This window comes from Molothrus aeneus, chromosome 6 (assembly GCF_037042795.1).
Source record: "Molothrus aeneus isolate 106 chromosome 6, BPBGC_Maene_1.0, whole genome shotgun sequence".
In the NCBI taxonomy this organism is placed as follows: Eukaryota; Metazoa; Chordata; class Aves; order Passeriformes; family Icteridae; genus Molothrus; species Molothrus aeneus.
In genome coordinates, this window is record NC_089651.1 from 39,209,914 (window position 1) to 39,224,372 (window position 14,459).

The 14,459-nt window shown below is 38.7% G+C and overlaps 1 protein-coding gene across 1 annotated transcript; it reads left to right on the forward strand.

Moving 5' to 3' along the window:
* Positions 1-81: 81 nt before the first annotated feature.
* On the forward strand, positions 82-10,058 carry PNN (pinin, desmosome associated protein). The gene is made up of 9 exons (XM_066551997.1): positions 82-239; positions 537-608; positions 1,273-1,341; positions 2,469-2,541; positions 2,624-2,718; positions 4,569-4,650; positions 6,257-6,412; positions 6,495-6,633; positions 7,662-10,058. Exons 1-9 carry the CDS (start codon positions 127-129, stop codon positions 8,945-8,947), a joined length of 2,085 nt encoding a protein of 694 aa, XP_066408094.1. The 5' UTR covers positions 82-126; the 3' UTR covers positions 8,948-10,058.
* Positions 10,059-14,459: the final 4,401 nt, after the last annotated feature.

Consider the following 14,459-nt stretch of genomic DNA (forward strand, 5'->3'; position numbering starts at 1 on the left):
GGGGGCCACCGAGGTGCGATTGGCTGTGCCGTCCGGGCCCGCGGCCGCCGGAGTGGGCGGGGCCTGTCCCCCCTGTTTCCCAGCGCTGCCTCGCGCGGGGCCCGGCCAGGCCGCGCGGCAGGCGGGATGGCGGTGGCGGTGCGTGCGCTGCAGGAGCAGCTGGAGAAAGCCAAGGAAAGCCTCAAGCACGTGGACGAGAATATCCGCAAGCTCACGGGCCGGGACCCCAATGATGTGAGGTGAGCGAGGCGGGGAGCGCCCGGCACGCCGCTGTCCCGCCAAGGAAGGGCCGGGCGGCGGGGGGGGGCGCTCGTTGGGCCTGCAGGGCGGGTGGCGCGCAGATGGCCGCGGGTCCCCCGGTCTCTGCGCGGGCCGTGCCCGCCCCGTTCGTGCGGCGATGGGACAGCTCTGCCCCGCGGGGGTGGGCCGCGGCCGCGGAGCGCAGGACGGAACGGCCGCAGGCCCGTTGGGCCGGGCGGGCAGCAGCGCCCCGGGGTTGGGCAGGCAGCACTAACAGCGCTCACTGTCTCTTGCAGGCCCCCTCAAAACAGGCTGCTAGCCCTCGCAGGCCCCGGTGGAGGTAGAGGGCGTGGGAGCTTATTGCTAAGGTAAGGAGGCGCAGAACGGCCAGCGGAGTTTCATCCATCCTTTCCCTGACAGTGGTTCGTGCCATCGCGCTGAGTGTCGTGCGTTCCTCGTTTACATCCGCTGCTCGCTGCGGTACTGTTCGAATGAGCGCCAGAACTACCCTACCAGGCCTTGGGGGTTAAGTTTAAAACAGCTCTTCATTTTGAGTTGCAGCATGTCTAAATGGGTGGCTTTCCCCGACCTTCTCAGCTGTTAGGCTGAAAAATAAAGAGGAAACGTCAAAATGAAGGGTGATATTGTGTGGTGGCTGCGACCTTGTCTTTGAAATCGTTCAAAATCAGTCTCTTGCTGATTTAAAAACTGGTAGGTGTTTTAGGAGGGATTTTAAAACACATGTAGATAAAAGCACATCCTGAAAATTACTGCAGATAAGATTATTTGAACACAATGGGATGCTTGTTTCATTGTAGCTACTCAGTTCAATAAGTGCAGAAATTCAAGGTGAAATTAGATGCAACATGTTTGAACATTTCATTGCAGTGCTAACAGTAAATGGTGATAGAGCTGAGTAAAATTTATGTTTCATTGTGACTATAAAGCAAAATTATAGTTCAATTGTGCAGACTTGAAGTGGTCTAGGGATTAATTTAGCTTGTTCTAAGACCACAAGTGTTTTCTTTCTAGGCGTGGATTCTCGGATAGTGGAGGAGGACCCCCAGCCAAACAGAGGGATCTTGAAGGTGCATCCAGTAGGTGAGTGCAAAAACTAATGCAGCCAACTTGCTTTTCTGAATGAGAATTTGTAAGAGTAAACAAAAAACTGGTAATAACTGGGAACTTTCACAGTCTTCTTTGGAGATTACTTACTGAAGACTTGTTGGGAATAATTTGGGTGACAGCAAATCACTCCATGAAATCTTTTTCATACCTTAGAGCAACGTAAAGTTGGTAGCAATAATATAAAGATATAGCAATACAAAGGTATTTGTAATTTTTTGGTTTTATTTGGCGTACAGTCTGCTATATTACATTCTTCTTAGTTGTGACATTTGTTTGAAGTGAACACAAATTTCGTTATGACTGAGACCTGTTCAATAAATTGAATACAGGCAATGTGACAATGGACTCAGGTTTTGAGCTTTCACATTTGGTTGCAAATCCATCAGATGTGAGTGATAATTGTGAGTTTAAGTGCTGTGCACACTTAATGTGCAGTGGTAGTTCTCAACCAAAGCAAAGCTTGCTTTGGAATTTTTGAGTTAGCAGAAAACGAAGCTGGGAAACAGGAAAGTGCTGTGCCACAAATCTGAAAAGGAAGGCTGAAAATTACTTCAACTTTAATTATTTATTTTGGGATTTATTTGATTTAAATTATTTATTTTAAGTTGTTCTTTGTTAAAGCCTTAGTTCATACATGTCTCAAGTGGTAATCTGTCTGCCTCTCTCCCATAGGTATTTGGTAGGTAACTTGAACAGCATTTCCTGTTTAAGAAATTATACCAACCTTTCCATGTCAATGCATTTAAATCTGTCTAGTGAGCCCTTTATATCAGTAGACATTTTAGAGATTTCTGGAAATGCACAAACATTTAAAAGAATAAATTCCAAATGTATTTTTTTAAAGTCAAATATGGTATTTGTGGATTCTTCTGTTTTTATTGCTCTGCAAGTTGTATTAAAATTTAAACTGTTCTGTCTCACTGATTTTCATCAACAATAGATTCTTTCTGTAAAATGTTACTTACTGGTTGTTGGAACAGTGGGGAGATTTTCACCCAAGTGTTGGTTCTTATGACTAGACACACTTGTGTTTTTCTCATGCTGGAAGAGATTCCCTCCTAAATAAACATTCTCTAATGGCCACTGGCTTTCTTCCTCAGGCTGGGTGGAGAACGTCGGACAAGAAGAGAATCACGCCAAGAAAGCGACGCAGAGGATGATGATATTAAAAAGGTAATGTATAGTAAATGGAGCTGTGCAAGAGGAAACCTACCTGCAGCACGATGAACAAAGTAGTTTGTTTTCTGTCTTGTAGCCAGCCTTACCATCTTCTGTTGTTGCTACCTCCAAAGAGCGAACACGTCGAGACCTTATACAAGATCAAAATATGGATGAGAAAGGAAAACAAAGGTATGCAGAAATCTCTTTTACACTAACGTGGTACTTTTGAGTTCCAGAAAGTCATAGAAAGTAGCTTTAGATTTTAAAGATATTGCACACAAGCTGTTGTGTATCAAAGATTATGTTGAAGAGTTACCATTATGGTATAAAATTTAATTTAAAAAGTATTCTCTGAAAATACTTCACAAGCAGCAACCTGTGCATTGTTCACATAACTGACATGGATTCTACTTTTCAGGCTACCTACAGGAGCAGGTTTGCTAGTGCTAGTGTTTTAACATCATTTGAGTAAGACAGAAATATCTGTAGTTTCACTGGTTGCTTCATGTCTTGGATTATTACAGCTGTCTTGGCTCATCATTTATTTTGTTGGTTGAAGTAGGGTTTTGGGTATGGTTCCTCACTCCCTCTGCCTCTCTTTTTAAATGAAATGGGTCCATCATGTTTCTTTTCTCGTACTATTTTGATTTCTTGTTGTGTGTGCAGTCTTGCCTTCATTTCACCTACTGCTTTTTAGATTCCTCCTATGTATATCTCCTTTTTCCTATATTTTATTTTTCTCAGGGCTATTAAAATCCTAACTGAAATGCAGCTCTATTGGTAAGAGGTATTGGAAAATCAAATTTGCAGCCGTGTTTGACCTCCTGGACTCCGTCCATTTCAGATTGCAAGTCACCTGGTGCAGTAGTAATTATACACCAAATAAACAGAAGAATTAGAACCAGAATAAGGAACTATAGAAATCTTCTCTGATAAGTCCCCACAGATCAACTGGCATTTTGCTTATTTCTTTTAATTATGACCTCACTTAGGGTCTTCCTTTACTAGGTTCTAATTGTTTCCCATACAGGGAGACTTCAAAATTCTTAGTGAACTTCCTAGAGCTTCAGGCACTATAAGCTTGTTCCCTCAGAATTGTAGTTTTACTTCTTTTCAGTTTAGTAGTCTCTAGGGAGATGAGAAAACCAGTATTAGTCCCTATGAATTGTGGTGGAGGAAGGTTCTTTAAGAGGACAACATCCCCTGAACTCCTGATTTTGCTCAGTGTCTTCTGGGATGTCATTCATATACAAATGCACTTTCAGTGATCTCTGGCTTTCAATTTTTATCTGTTCCCGTTTCTATTACTTAATATACTTTTACCTTTCCATGTGAGGTTTGTGCCACTGTAATAGAGTGGTAATTAGGGAAGACAGTAGCATTTCCTTTCTCACTTTATCAGGTTCAAGGCAAATAAGAAGGTCTCCATCAGGTTGTAAAGACTTAATTTGGGATTGAATAAAAATAAATTGAAGGTGGAAGTCAAGAAAGTTCTTGCTCAGAAGAAGGGAATTTGTTGAAGAATTTTACTTATTTTTCTCAAAACAACACCTAATCAGATGAGAGCAGTTCTGTTTTCATCCCACAGTGCAGTGTCTCATTGTTGGGCAGCCCTGATAGATAAGTTTTCACTCCCCTATGGCTCCATTTCTCCTTAGTCTAAGCAGATTGTGGAGTGTGTTTACTTGACTTTTTTTCTTCAGTACTTTCTGCTTTAAGATTTTTTTTTTTAAATCTTATATTATTACTTCTAGATGAAAAATGTGCAGGCTTCCAGTTTTGCCAGTGCTAGCTGTTCTGTGTTGCACATAAGAGCTGTGTCTTACTCATAAGCAAAATGATCTGTCACTGTAAATTATATCCTGGACTGTTGGCACAGTCAGTATGTCTTCTGTTGCTAATGGCCTTGGGTACTATTGGGCCTTTAAAAATAAGTATCCTTGAGGTGGAAAGTTTCTCTGATTATTTATATAAATAAAAATCTTAGTACTTGAACTGAATCTCAAATTTCTTTTTGTTGTGGGTTTGTTTTTTTTCAGGAATCGACGTATATTTGGCTTGCTGATGGGCACTCTTCAAAAATTTAAACAGGAGTCCACAGTTGCTATTGCTACTGAGAGGGTACTTACTTTTAATTCTATCAGACTGTAAATAATAAAGCAAAATTGTTTGGTTAAGTTATTTCAAGTAAGAATGAAAGTTCCCTACAGTGTAGGTTGCAGGTGCAGCAAATTGTGAGATTGTGTGTAGGTTTTTTTTGGTCTCAGTTCAGGGGAATGAGGGAGGGAGGCAGGAAAGGCATTTTTACCATGACTTTGTAACCCTGTTTCTGACCTTCATGGAAACAAAAAGGCAATGTTAAATGGAATTTAATCAGGTAACTATTTAAGAAATCATAGGCTATTTCTGGAAATAAAAGTGATGCAGTATTGATGAAGCAGTGCCTACCCTTGTGTGTTCCAGATGTTTAAATTATAACCAAGTATACAGAAATCTATGCTTTATTATGCTATCTGTCTAGAAATCTCTTTTCTGTTCCAGTACAAATAACCAGAATTTTTGATGTAATAAATAAACGTGTGTTTGTACTGAAGCAAAGCCTTTGCGTAGCTTAGGGATTACTTCAAAAAACTTGTATATGGGATGGTGGTAACTTTATTCCCTTTTAATTTGTGAAGGCTATGGTATTTGTTTACTGTTGCACTAAATGAGTTATTTAGTTAACACTAATAACCTTTAAATTAAAAACAATGTTTTAAAGTTTGCATTTCAGCAGTCCAGTTGAAGCAGAAAGATTTAAACTTTAAACGTTTTCTGTATAATGACAGCAGAGCTGACTCACAGTGCTGGTATTGATTACTTTCAGATGCAGTATTTGGGTGGCTTACCTACCTTGTCATGTGGCACATAAGACCAAAGTTCACTTTTGCCTGCTTGCATTAGAACAAAAAGCTGTTTATCAGGATGGTCTAGAAACATGGAGTCCCTGTCTAATTTATAATAGTATGTGTTTGCACAAAGAGACTTGGAAGAATTACTGCTCCTTACAAAATTTTTCTGAGAGTACCTATGGAGATCTTTTTTTGTTCATACATATACACTTGCTATAAATCCAGGTCAAGGCCTGAGGAGTTTTACAACACAGCTATTTTGTTGTCCAGGCAGTAAATTCTATTTTTTAATGAACAGTTATTGTACGATCTGAGCACATGGCAGTCTAGGGTATACAAACAGCATTCCTGGATAGTAGTAATATATATAATTAGCAGTTAATATACTGGAAGTGTTCACAATCTAATTTTTGTTGGTCACAAACACCAGTCTGCAGTCCTTCATTTGTTTCTGGAGGAATTTAGTTCTTTCTCTCCCAAGTGGGAAATTTACCTGATTTCCCTGATAGCTCAAATACATTCCTTTTATTTTTCTGCCATTGGGGGAAAAAACCCAACTTATTTAAGCTTATATTGAAAATTTAAGTCGAAACTGAAAGATAGTAAAGCACACAGAAATTCACAGGACCCCATAACTAAATAGTTAAACCAACAAAAAATTAGGTGCCAGCAAGCAGTGACACTCCTTTCTTTCATTAGCTGCAGTTTAGGAGGTATTTCCTAATGTGTTTTTAGGAATGCCTTTAATGGTGTAAATAATTGAGGATTTTTAAGTGGATCAAACTGGAACACTTTCTCTTGATATAGAAAAAAATATTTTATTTCATTTATTTTAGCAAAAGAGACGACAAGAAATTGAGCAGAAACTTGAAGTGCAGGCAGAGGAAGAGAGAAAGCAAGTTGAAAATGAGAGGCGAGAACTGTTTGAAGAAAGACGTGCTAAACAGACAGAGCTGCGGTTATTGGAGCAAAAGGTTGAGCTTGCTCAGTTGGTGAGTTTTTGTTTCGTTCTTGATCTTTCTCTTGTTTAAACTATTCTTGTGTATCTCAGCATTATTTTCTTTCGTTTCTCAGCAAGAAGAATGGAATGAACATAATGCTAAAATAATCAAATACATAAGAACAAAGACAAAACCTCATTTATTCTACATACCTGGCAGAATGTGTCCTGCTACGCAGAAGCTGATGGACGAGTCACAGAAAAAGATGAATGGTAAGGCTCTTTGTGATACAAAGGTCCTTGTTCTTGCCTCCCTTTGTTTGCCATACAAATTTATTTTAAGTCTATGCTTAAATACATGAATTTCATGCTTAGGACAAACTATATTCTTACATGGGTGTTCATCATAAGTGGAAATTACTCTTTCAGTGACTTATTTTTATATTGAATGGGATTTGATTCTCTTTCAAGAAGTCAAAAGATGCGTATGCAGAATTTCAGAGGTATGTGTTTTAAACAGTCCTTTATATTGGCTTTTGTATCCAGATATTTCCAAGTGCAGCAACTTCATTTTTGAAAAGGCAGATTTTGTGAAGACACAAGGAATTGCAGGTGTTTACAAAGCATTTGAGAAGTACTTTCTTAAGCATACCATTCGAAATTTCTGATAATTTTTTTTACCTCAATGTGTGTTCATTTCTGTTTCACAGGATGACTATATTTTTCTTTTGGAGAACAATTTAAAATGCTCCGATTGATGGTAGTCTTACTGTTCTTTTTTTATTAAACTAAGAATGTACTGGGTTGGTTTGGTTTTTTTTATTAGGCGCTTTTCTTTATCTTGTGGGGTTGGGAGGCAAGAGAAGATAGCTCACCTGTCTGGATCGCCTACAGTAATTAAGCTTTCTTAATACCTAGCTAGCTTTTTGCTTTTTTTTGACTGTCTTTTGTTTGCCTTAGGAAGTATAACCTTAATAGGTAAATACTGAGAAATTAAGGTATTCTTTTGATATACTATTGGTTGGTTTGATTCTAATGAAGTCAAAAAGTTTTTGTTAGCTTAGATTTAGGGCTTTACTTTTCAAATTCTCAGCTGAGCTTACTCTTCCCTTTGCTTTGTTTTCTTAAGGTAACTAGCAGTCTCTTTCATTATGCATTAATGGCTTGCTACTCCAGAAAGGACAAGGTTGCAATATTTATGAGTTGAACAATTTGATAACTTACTAGCTCTTAGTTAAAGGGTAAGTAGACCTCAGTGTCTGTAGATTATCTTAACTATTATGTATGCATTTATTCCCTAGCGCTCTTTGAAAGCAGGAGAAATGAATTTGCAGAGCAGATTAACAAAATGGAGGCCAGACCCAGAAGACAATCTGTGAAGGAAAAAGAACATCAGGAGGTGCAGAATGAAGAAAAGAAGGAAGAACAGAACAAGGAGCAGGAAGAGGGTAAGGTGGCTCAGCAGGTGGAAGAGATGGAGACAGGTAATCAGCACAATGATGTAGAAATGGAGGAGGTAGGGGAGGAAAAGGGAAAAATAGGTTCAGGTTCAGGGCATAGCGATGCAGAAAAAGAACAGGAAGAGGATGAGCAGAAACATGACGTAGAGATGAAAGTAGAAGAGCCTACTGAGGTGAGGGAGAATGACAAACAACAGGATGGTCAGCATGAGGAGGTCACAGTTGTAAAAGACGAAAGTGAAAACATTCAGCCTGTGGATAATGATCAGGATGTGGCTGAAATGAATGAGGCAGATAGTGTAGAACCTGTAGAAAATGAAAATGGCAGAGAAATAGAACCAGAAACAGAGTGTGATGCTCAGCCAGAAAAAGTGTGTAATGTTCCTTCTCCCAAGAAGGAGAAAGGTATCAAAACAGAAAATAATGCTGAACTGGAAGAAACACAAGAGAAAACACCTGAAGCTCAGACAGAATCTGTGGCTGAGGCTCTGTCTCAGCCACAGTCTGTGCCACTAGCACAATCACCTCAGTTGTCTCAGTCCACTCAGGATACAGAGCCCCAGACAGACAAGGATGAAAATGCTGTGGTGTCTGTAAAGGTGGCTGAAGCCCAGGCAGAGCAGAATCAGACACCGAGTGCAGAAAGTAAGAGTAAGACTAGGAGTGGAAGCAGGGGTAGGGCAGGGAACAAAACTGGTCATACCCGTAGCAGCAGCAGCAGTAGCAGTAGCACATCCAGCAGTACTACCAGTGCAAGTAGTTCCAGCACTGGCAGCAGTTCCAGTCGGAGCAGTTCCACCAGCAGCAGCACTACAAGTGGGAGTACGAGCAGGGACAGTAGCAGCAGCAGCTCGAGCAGTAGTGAGAGCAGGAGTCGGAGCCGAGGCAGGGGCCATAACAGAGATAGAAAACGCAGAAGGAGCACAGACAGGAAGCGAAGGGATGCTTCAGGAGTAGATAGAAGTCACAAGTCCTCAAAAGGTGGTAGTAGAGATACTAAAAGCTCAAAGGATAAAAGTTCAAGGTCTGACAGAAAGAGATCTATATCAGAAAGTAGTCGGTCAGGCAAGAGAACTTCACGGAGTGAAAGAGACCGTAAATCAGACAGGAAAGACAAAAGGCGTTAACAGAAGAGACCAAGCTTCCCTAGCCTAATCTTTGCAGCAGAAGATTATTTGAGTGAAAGGATTCCTTGTAAGGAGGAAGAGAAGGCTGCCTTAAGAATTGCATGCTGTAAAAAATCTTTTGGAAAAATGCAGACTGTTTACCAGGCATTCTTGTACTTTTTACATAATTTTGTAAAAGGTTACTTACCAAAATTATGTGAAGTTCCTGAAAATGTAAAAATAAAAGATTAACACTCCTTTGCATCTTTTTTTTAAATATCCTGTACTCATTAAGATTCTCTGTATATTTTAATAGGTATACCTTTAAAGTAGATGTGATCATTTCTTCTGTATCATACACTTTTTTTTGTAGAAATAAATGTGCATTTTAAATAAATTGTTTGAGATGTCCTGTTGACAATTAAATTCCCCTTTTTAGATTATATGTAGGAAGGCAGCATTGCAGGAAATACAAAATTTTGTCTTTCCCCTCTATTCCTTGCAAGAATGAGAATTTTAAGACCTAGTAAAGCAAATAATCTCTCCAGTGCTGGGTAGGAAGGCAAAGTAATCGATTTGAATCTATAGTTTTTGTTTTCTTCTGTAACTGCAGGCTCTTAGTCAATTCTGTCTATCTTCCAGTTTTATAAAAATTTCTTATCCATAGGCAAGCAGTAATTAAATGGGAATGTTAACACTGGCCAAGGTAGCTCAAGTCAGTCTGGAAAATCACTCTTGCCTGCTTTCTGCAGGTGCTTTGGTAGTATTTACAGCTATGTTCTATATATAGATAATCTCTTCAATGATGATCCTTGTTTTGGTGGCCAGTGGAAGAAAGACTTCAGCTTGCTTCTCAACCAGGATTCCTTTGGTTTTAGTTGCAGACTAATCTTTGATCCCTTCATACCACTATGAATAATTACATTGCAGTGTTGGAGTTACATGGGACTACCCAATACTAATGTTGTGTGCGTGCAAGAATGCTTTCTGAATGTATTTAATAAACCTAAGGTGGTACAGTGTTATCTATGAAGGTGAATACTGTTTTTATATAATTTTGTATGGAAAACAATAACATCTGTTGCTTTGTTCTGTACATGTGCAAATAAATGTGGCTTTGTAGACTACTTAACTCTCTTGTTGCCTATCATCTTTTCTATTAACAGGTGTATTACCTTAGGCTTTCTGCATTTAAAGTATGAATTGTAATTGCAGGTGGCTGTACCTTACAAGCTCTGTATCCAGAGTTATTCTTAAAGCTTTTAATTGTCTGTTAACTGACTTTGAAACTGTAGTGCTCTAACCTATGTTGTCTTGACAGGAAGAGAATTGTGTTATCTGATCCACCAAATCACAAACCAGGAAGTCTTAGAAAGATTTCAGTATGGAAGGACACATAAGCTGGATTTAGTATACGAAATGCCATGTACACCCTGTTTTTCTGGAAGGTAGTTGCCAGGTTCTAGCTTGGAGTGTGTCAGTTTTCATCTGAACTCAACACTAGTGACAGATTTATGTGTTCTGAAATGCTCAATGTCATGACTTCAAGAAATGTGTCTAGTAAGGAATGGAGTGCAGCACAAATAGGCAGGGGGAAAACAGAGGCTTCCCCTTTCTCTAGGAGTTCAGATTCTTCGGTCCATTTGCTACTTCAATATCTTATCTGCCTCTGTCTCTCTACAACAGAGTAATTTTTATTCTTGTCACTATTTTCCAATGTTTTCTTCAGGGAATCTTGTGGTTTAATGTGGTGTCTTTTCTGAAGGACAAACAAAAGTTTGTAAGTTCAAATGCCTTATTGGAGATGTTAAACAACGTTCTACCAAAAAAAACCTTAATACTGAGTAACTGAGCAAAATGTAACTGGTCTACATATTTTGACTAATTTCAGGTTTCAGATTGCCTTTGGAAGCCATTGTAGTGTTTTCAGTTAATTACACTTTTTTTGTAACATTGAATAATTCTAATGTTTCTTATTTTGAGTTTGTGTGATTCACTGCTGTAGTGCATTTACAGGTTTAAATGGCTGGTACTGGAGTCAGTGTGCAAATCTTCTGACCTCTTGTTTCAGAGCAACACATTACCAGGGTTTATGAAAACAATAGGACAGTGGGTCTGGTTGCTGAACTAAGGACTGGATTGATCGCATTGTTTTAGGTTATATTCCCAGCTGCAATGTATTTTTGACTGTGAAAATGCAGGAGCTTTGTTGCTGCATAGGAAGCTGATGATGTTATTGTTAATTTAATGTTTGTTAGAAGAAACTTACTAACTACCATTGGCAAGCAGTGCCATTAATTGTTAGCATTCCTAGATCTAGGCAGCTCAGTGTAATGTGAACATCAGTGTGTGATAACTTTGAAGTTTTCTAAAAGATAAATACTCCAATGAATATTCCACTACAGAAATAGTGCAAGATGGTAATGTACTATTAGCACCATAAAGCAGTAGAGTGTATAGTAATTGTTACATTTTCCTTCAAGGTTCCCTCCTCTTATCCTGAAACAAAATCAGAGCTGTGGATAGGAATGAGACCATGAAAATAGCTGACAACTTTAAGACGTAATTTGATGGAACAGTTTGTGTTTTCTATGTGTTTAGTGCAGATAGCATAGAGGTAGGAAATGATTGAAACATTTTCTTATCCCTTCCCCACAATGGTGAGTGAAGATCAAAGGAAAAATGCCTTGTTCACTTTTCACTCAAGTAAAGTGGACAAAGCAACAATAGTTTTTCCCTTTTCTAAGAATGAGGAAGAGATGCTTTATGTGAGCAGGGAATATACCATACATGTTCTGTGCCTGTCTTTTGAAGTGTTTCCATCATGTGCTCCCTTGTAGCTTTCAGTATAGTTTAAGAAGGCAGTTGGTGGTTTGGTTGTTTTAGAACCTCTGCACTATGCACTGACTGTACTATAAGTTGCTGGGTTTTTCTTCAGTCCTGATGCACAGATAAGCTGGAATTCTCCAAGAATATATTTTTCCACAGTGCTCCAGTTGGAGTGCTTGTCAGAGTAGATGTTACACAGATTGTTCATTGAATATAAGCTGAAACATGACTTTAAGTAAAAGGCATACTTCTTCAAATTCCTGTTCCTCAGAATGATGTCTTTGTGCTTGGAACAGCTTCTTTATATTTTATTCAAAGGAAACCTGAACATAATTTTTCTGCAGACAGTAGGTATTAGAGAACTGAACAACCCCCCTCCAACAAAATTAATTTCAAAACCAGTAAATTTACAAATCGATTTCTGGAACATCTTTGATTCTCGGGAAAGTAATGGTCTTGTGATTAGGCCCCAGATATAAGATTCAGGTTCAGCTGCTGATTTTATAGCAATTGCTGTGGTACAACAGGGTAAACATACTCATTTAATGTATGTCAGAGATATTCAAAATTATTTGCCTGGTCAAAGAAGAATTTCTCTGAGAATATGTGTATTTATGATGGGATGAAATGCAGCAGCAGTGCTGCATTAGTAATGTATAGAGATCTGTGTTATGGAGGATGTTCAGTTTTGGGGTTTTTTTCTCCTGGTTCAGGCAGTTTTTATTACATGACAGTATTCTATTATATGGCAAAATGTGAGGCGTTCAAAGCTTGGAAATGTGTTCTCAAGATTCAAAGTAATAAAAGTCACAACTTCCATGACATTTTTGAAATGCGCTGTCAGTTGTCATGTTTGTAACTGTCTTTGTAATAGAGAAGTAACAGTGGCTTTTTCTTGCAACTTGTTGTTCTGATTGAAAAAGTTGGTTTGGGTCTGGGTGACGAATTACTGTTACCTGCTTAGATTTGTCTAACTGGAAGAGTGAATTAGTATTACTTCCTCTTGCTTATTTCTTAAAAGATACTTGTTTAAAGAAACAAAATTTTTTTGACATGACATTTTAAATGTAAAAGTCAATTTGTGTTTTAATTCAAATATCCAAAGTCAAGAGAACTATATTGTTAAACGTGTTTTACCCATGTACTATAATCTTCCACATATTATGCAATATTCTACACTGTGAAACTGCATTCTGTGTGGAGCCCTTTGGTGCTACCAAAACAGTATAGCCACAGATGTATATTCTGTTCTTAGTATGAAATAGATATTAGGATAACTTCTACCAACTTCTGATATGCTTTGGTCTTTATTATCAATGCAGATACTGAATAGTCTAGGAAATGTAATATCTTCACTTCTACAAAGCCATGTCTTAAAAGAGCCATCCAGTGTGCCATATTCCTCAGATTATTTCAATTACTCCATTAATTCTGATCCTTCTTTGAATTCTACTATGCTTTAAGAGATGTCTGCCTTTCTACTTCAGTAGTTACAGTTACTAAGGTGTCATTGCAAATAAAAATAGTTCAGTTCTAATGAAAGATATTGGAAATAGATCTTTTTCATTATTGTTGTTTGTTTTTGCATGTGCAATAGTACTCACATTCATTGCTTCAGTTCTCCAGAACAGAAATTAACTGAAGTCTCACTCAATCTGCTATAAAGCTTTCAACTTTGTCCTTTGGAATCTAGCTACAATAAACTCCATGAATCTTTGACTTCAGTTCAAAGGTGATTAGAAGTCATGCTTGATAGCCTATGCTATCTATAGGATTTGCACCCAAAAGATTTACAAGTAAAGTTGCTAGAGGAACAAATAACATAGAACAGAGATCAGAGCAGGGTTTGTCAGCGCTTAAGCCTTGAAGAATGCTTATAGACAGTAAGCAACACAATAAGCAGTGCCCAGAATAACTTGAAAATTTCAAATGCAGTTTTAACTGAGTAGCTGAGATTTTTACCTCCACGTAAACATTTGGACTAAGTTTGGCATCTATATGAAACTGAAGTCAGTGCCATTTTCAGAGGTATTTTCACAAATACAGTAATATTGTGCAGACCTCAAGGTGTGGGTCTGATTGTTCTCCCCCACAAACCTACTTAAGTACGTAAATTTAGATGTCAGAATACCTCACTTTTCTATTTTTGGGTGAATGGGCTCCATGTTGCCAGGCTTGAAAAGGGACTGTTAACCCTTCTAGGCCCATTGGTGTGTTTTGTTCCATGTTCTATGGTTGGTGTGCAACACAATGAAAGACTTCTGACCAGTTTGATAAAAATGTCCTTTTTTTCCTTTTTTTATTCTTTATTTAATTTGTACTACACTAAGCACATAGAAAGTCCTTTCAATATAAATTACTTGTATATTTCTCACCAATCTTTTTTGTAGAAACTTGGGAATGAAAAAAAAAGGGGCAGCATTAAGGTTAGTCAGGAGTGACAGGGGTGCTGATCTGCACTGTATTCCTTGGTGCTCTGCACTGGATTACCTAACAGCAGGGACAGCTGGTGTGACAGGTCATAGGATAGGCTGCCTGACTATCAGCTCATGTGGCAAAGGAAGGGCCAAAGTGTTAGATTGCAAGTGGGGGACATGTCGTTTCTGTGAAGTTCTGTTTGCAGGCCACTGCTGGTTAAGGTGACCCTGGCTCACTTTGTGCCCTTTTTTGCTGGCTCTGTAGATCAGGCTAAGCACCAGTGTCT

Excerpts from the sequence above, each read along its gene's own strand:
- PNN (XM_066551997.1), top strand. The coding sequence starts at position 127 with ATGGCGGTGGCGGTGCGTGCGCTGCAGGAGCAGCTGGAGAAAGCCAAG. Across the intron at positions 2,719-4,568 it reads GATGAGAAAGGAAAACAAAG|GAATCGACGTATATTTGGCT; the intron begins GTATGCAGAAAT and ends GTTTTTTTTCAG. Across the intron at positions 4,651-6,256 it reads TTGCTATTGCTACTGAGAGG|CAAAAGAGACGACAAGAAAT; the intron begins GTACTTACTTTT and ends CATTTATTTTAG.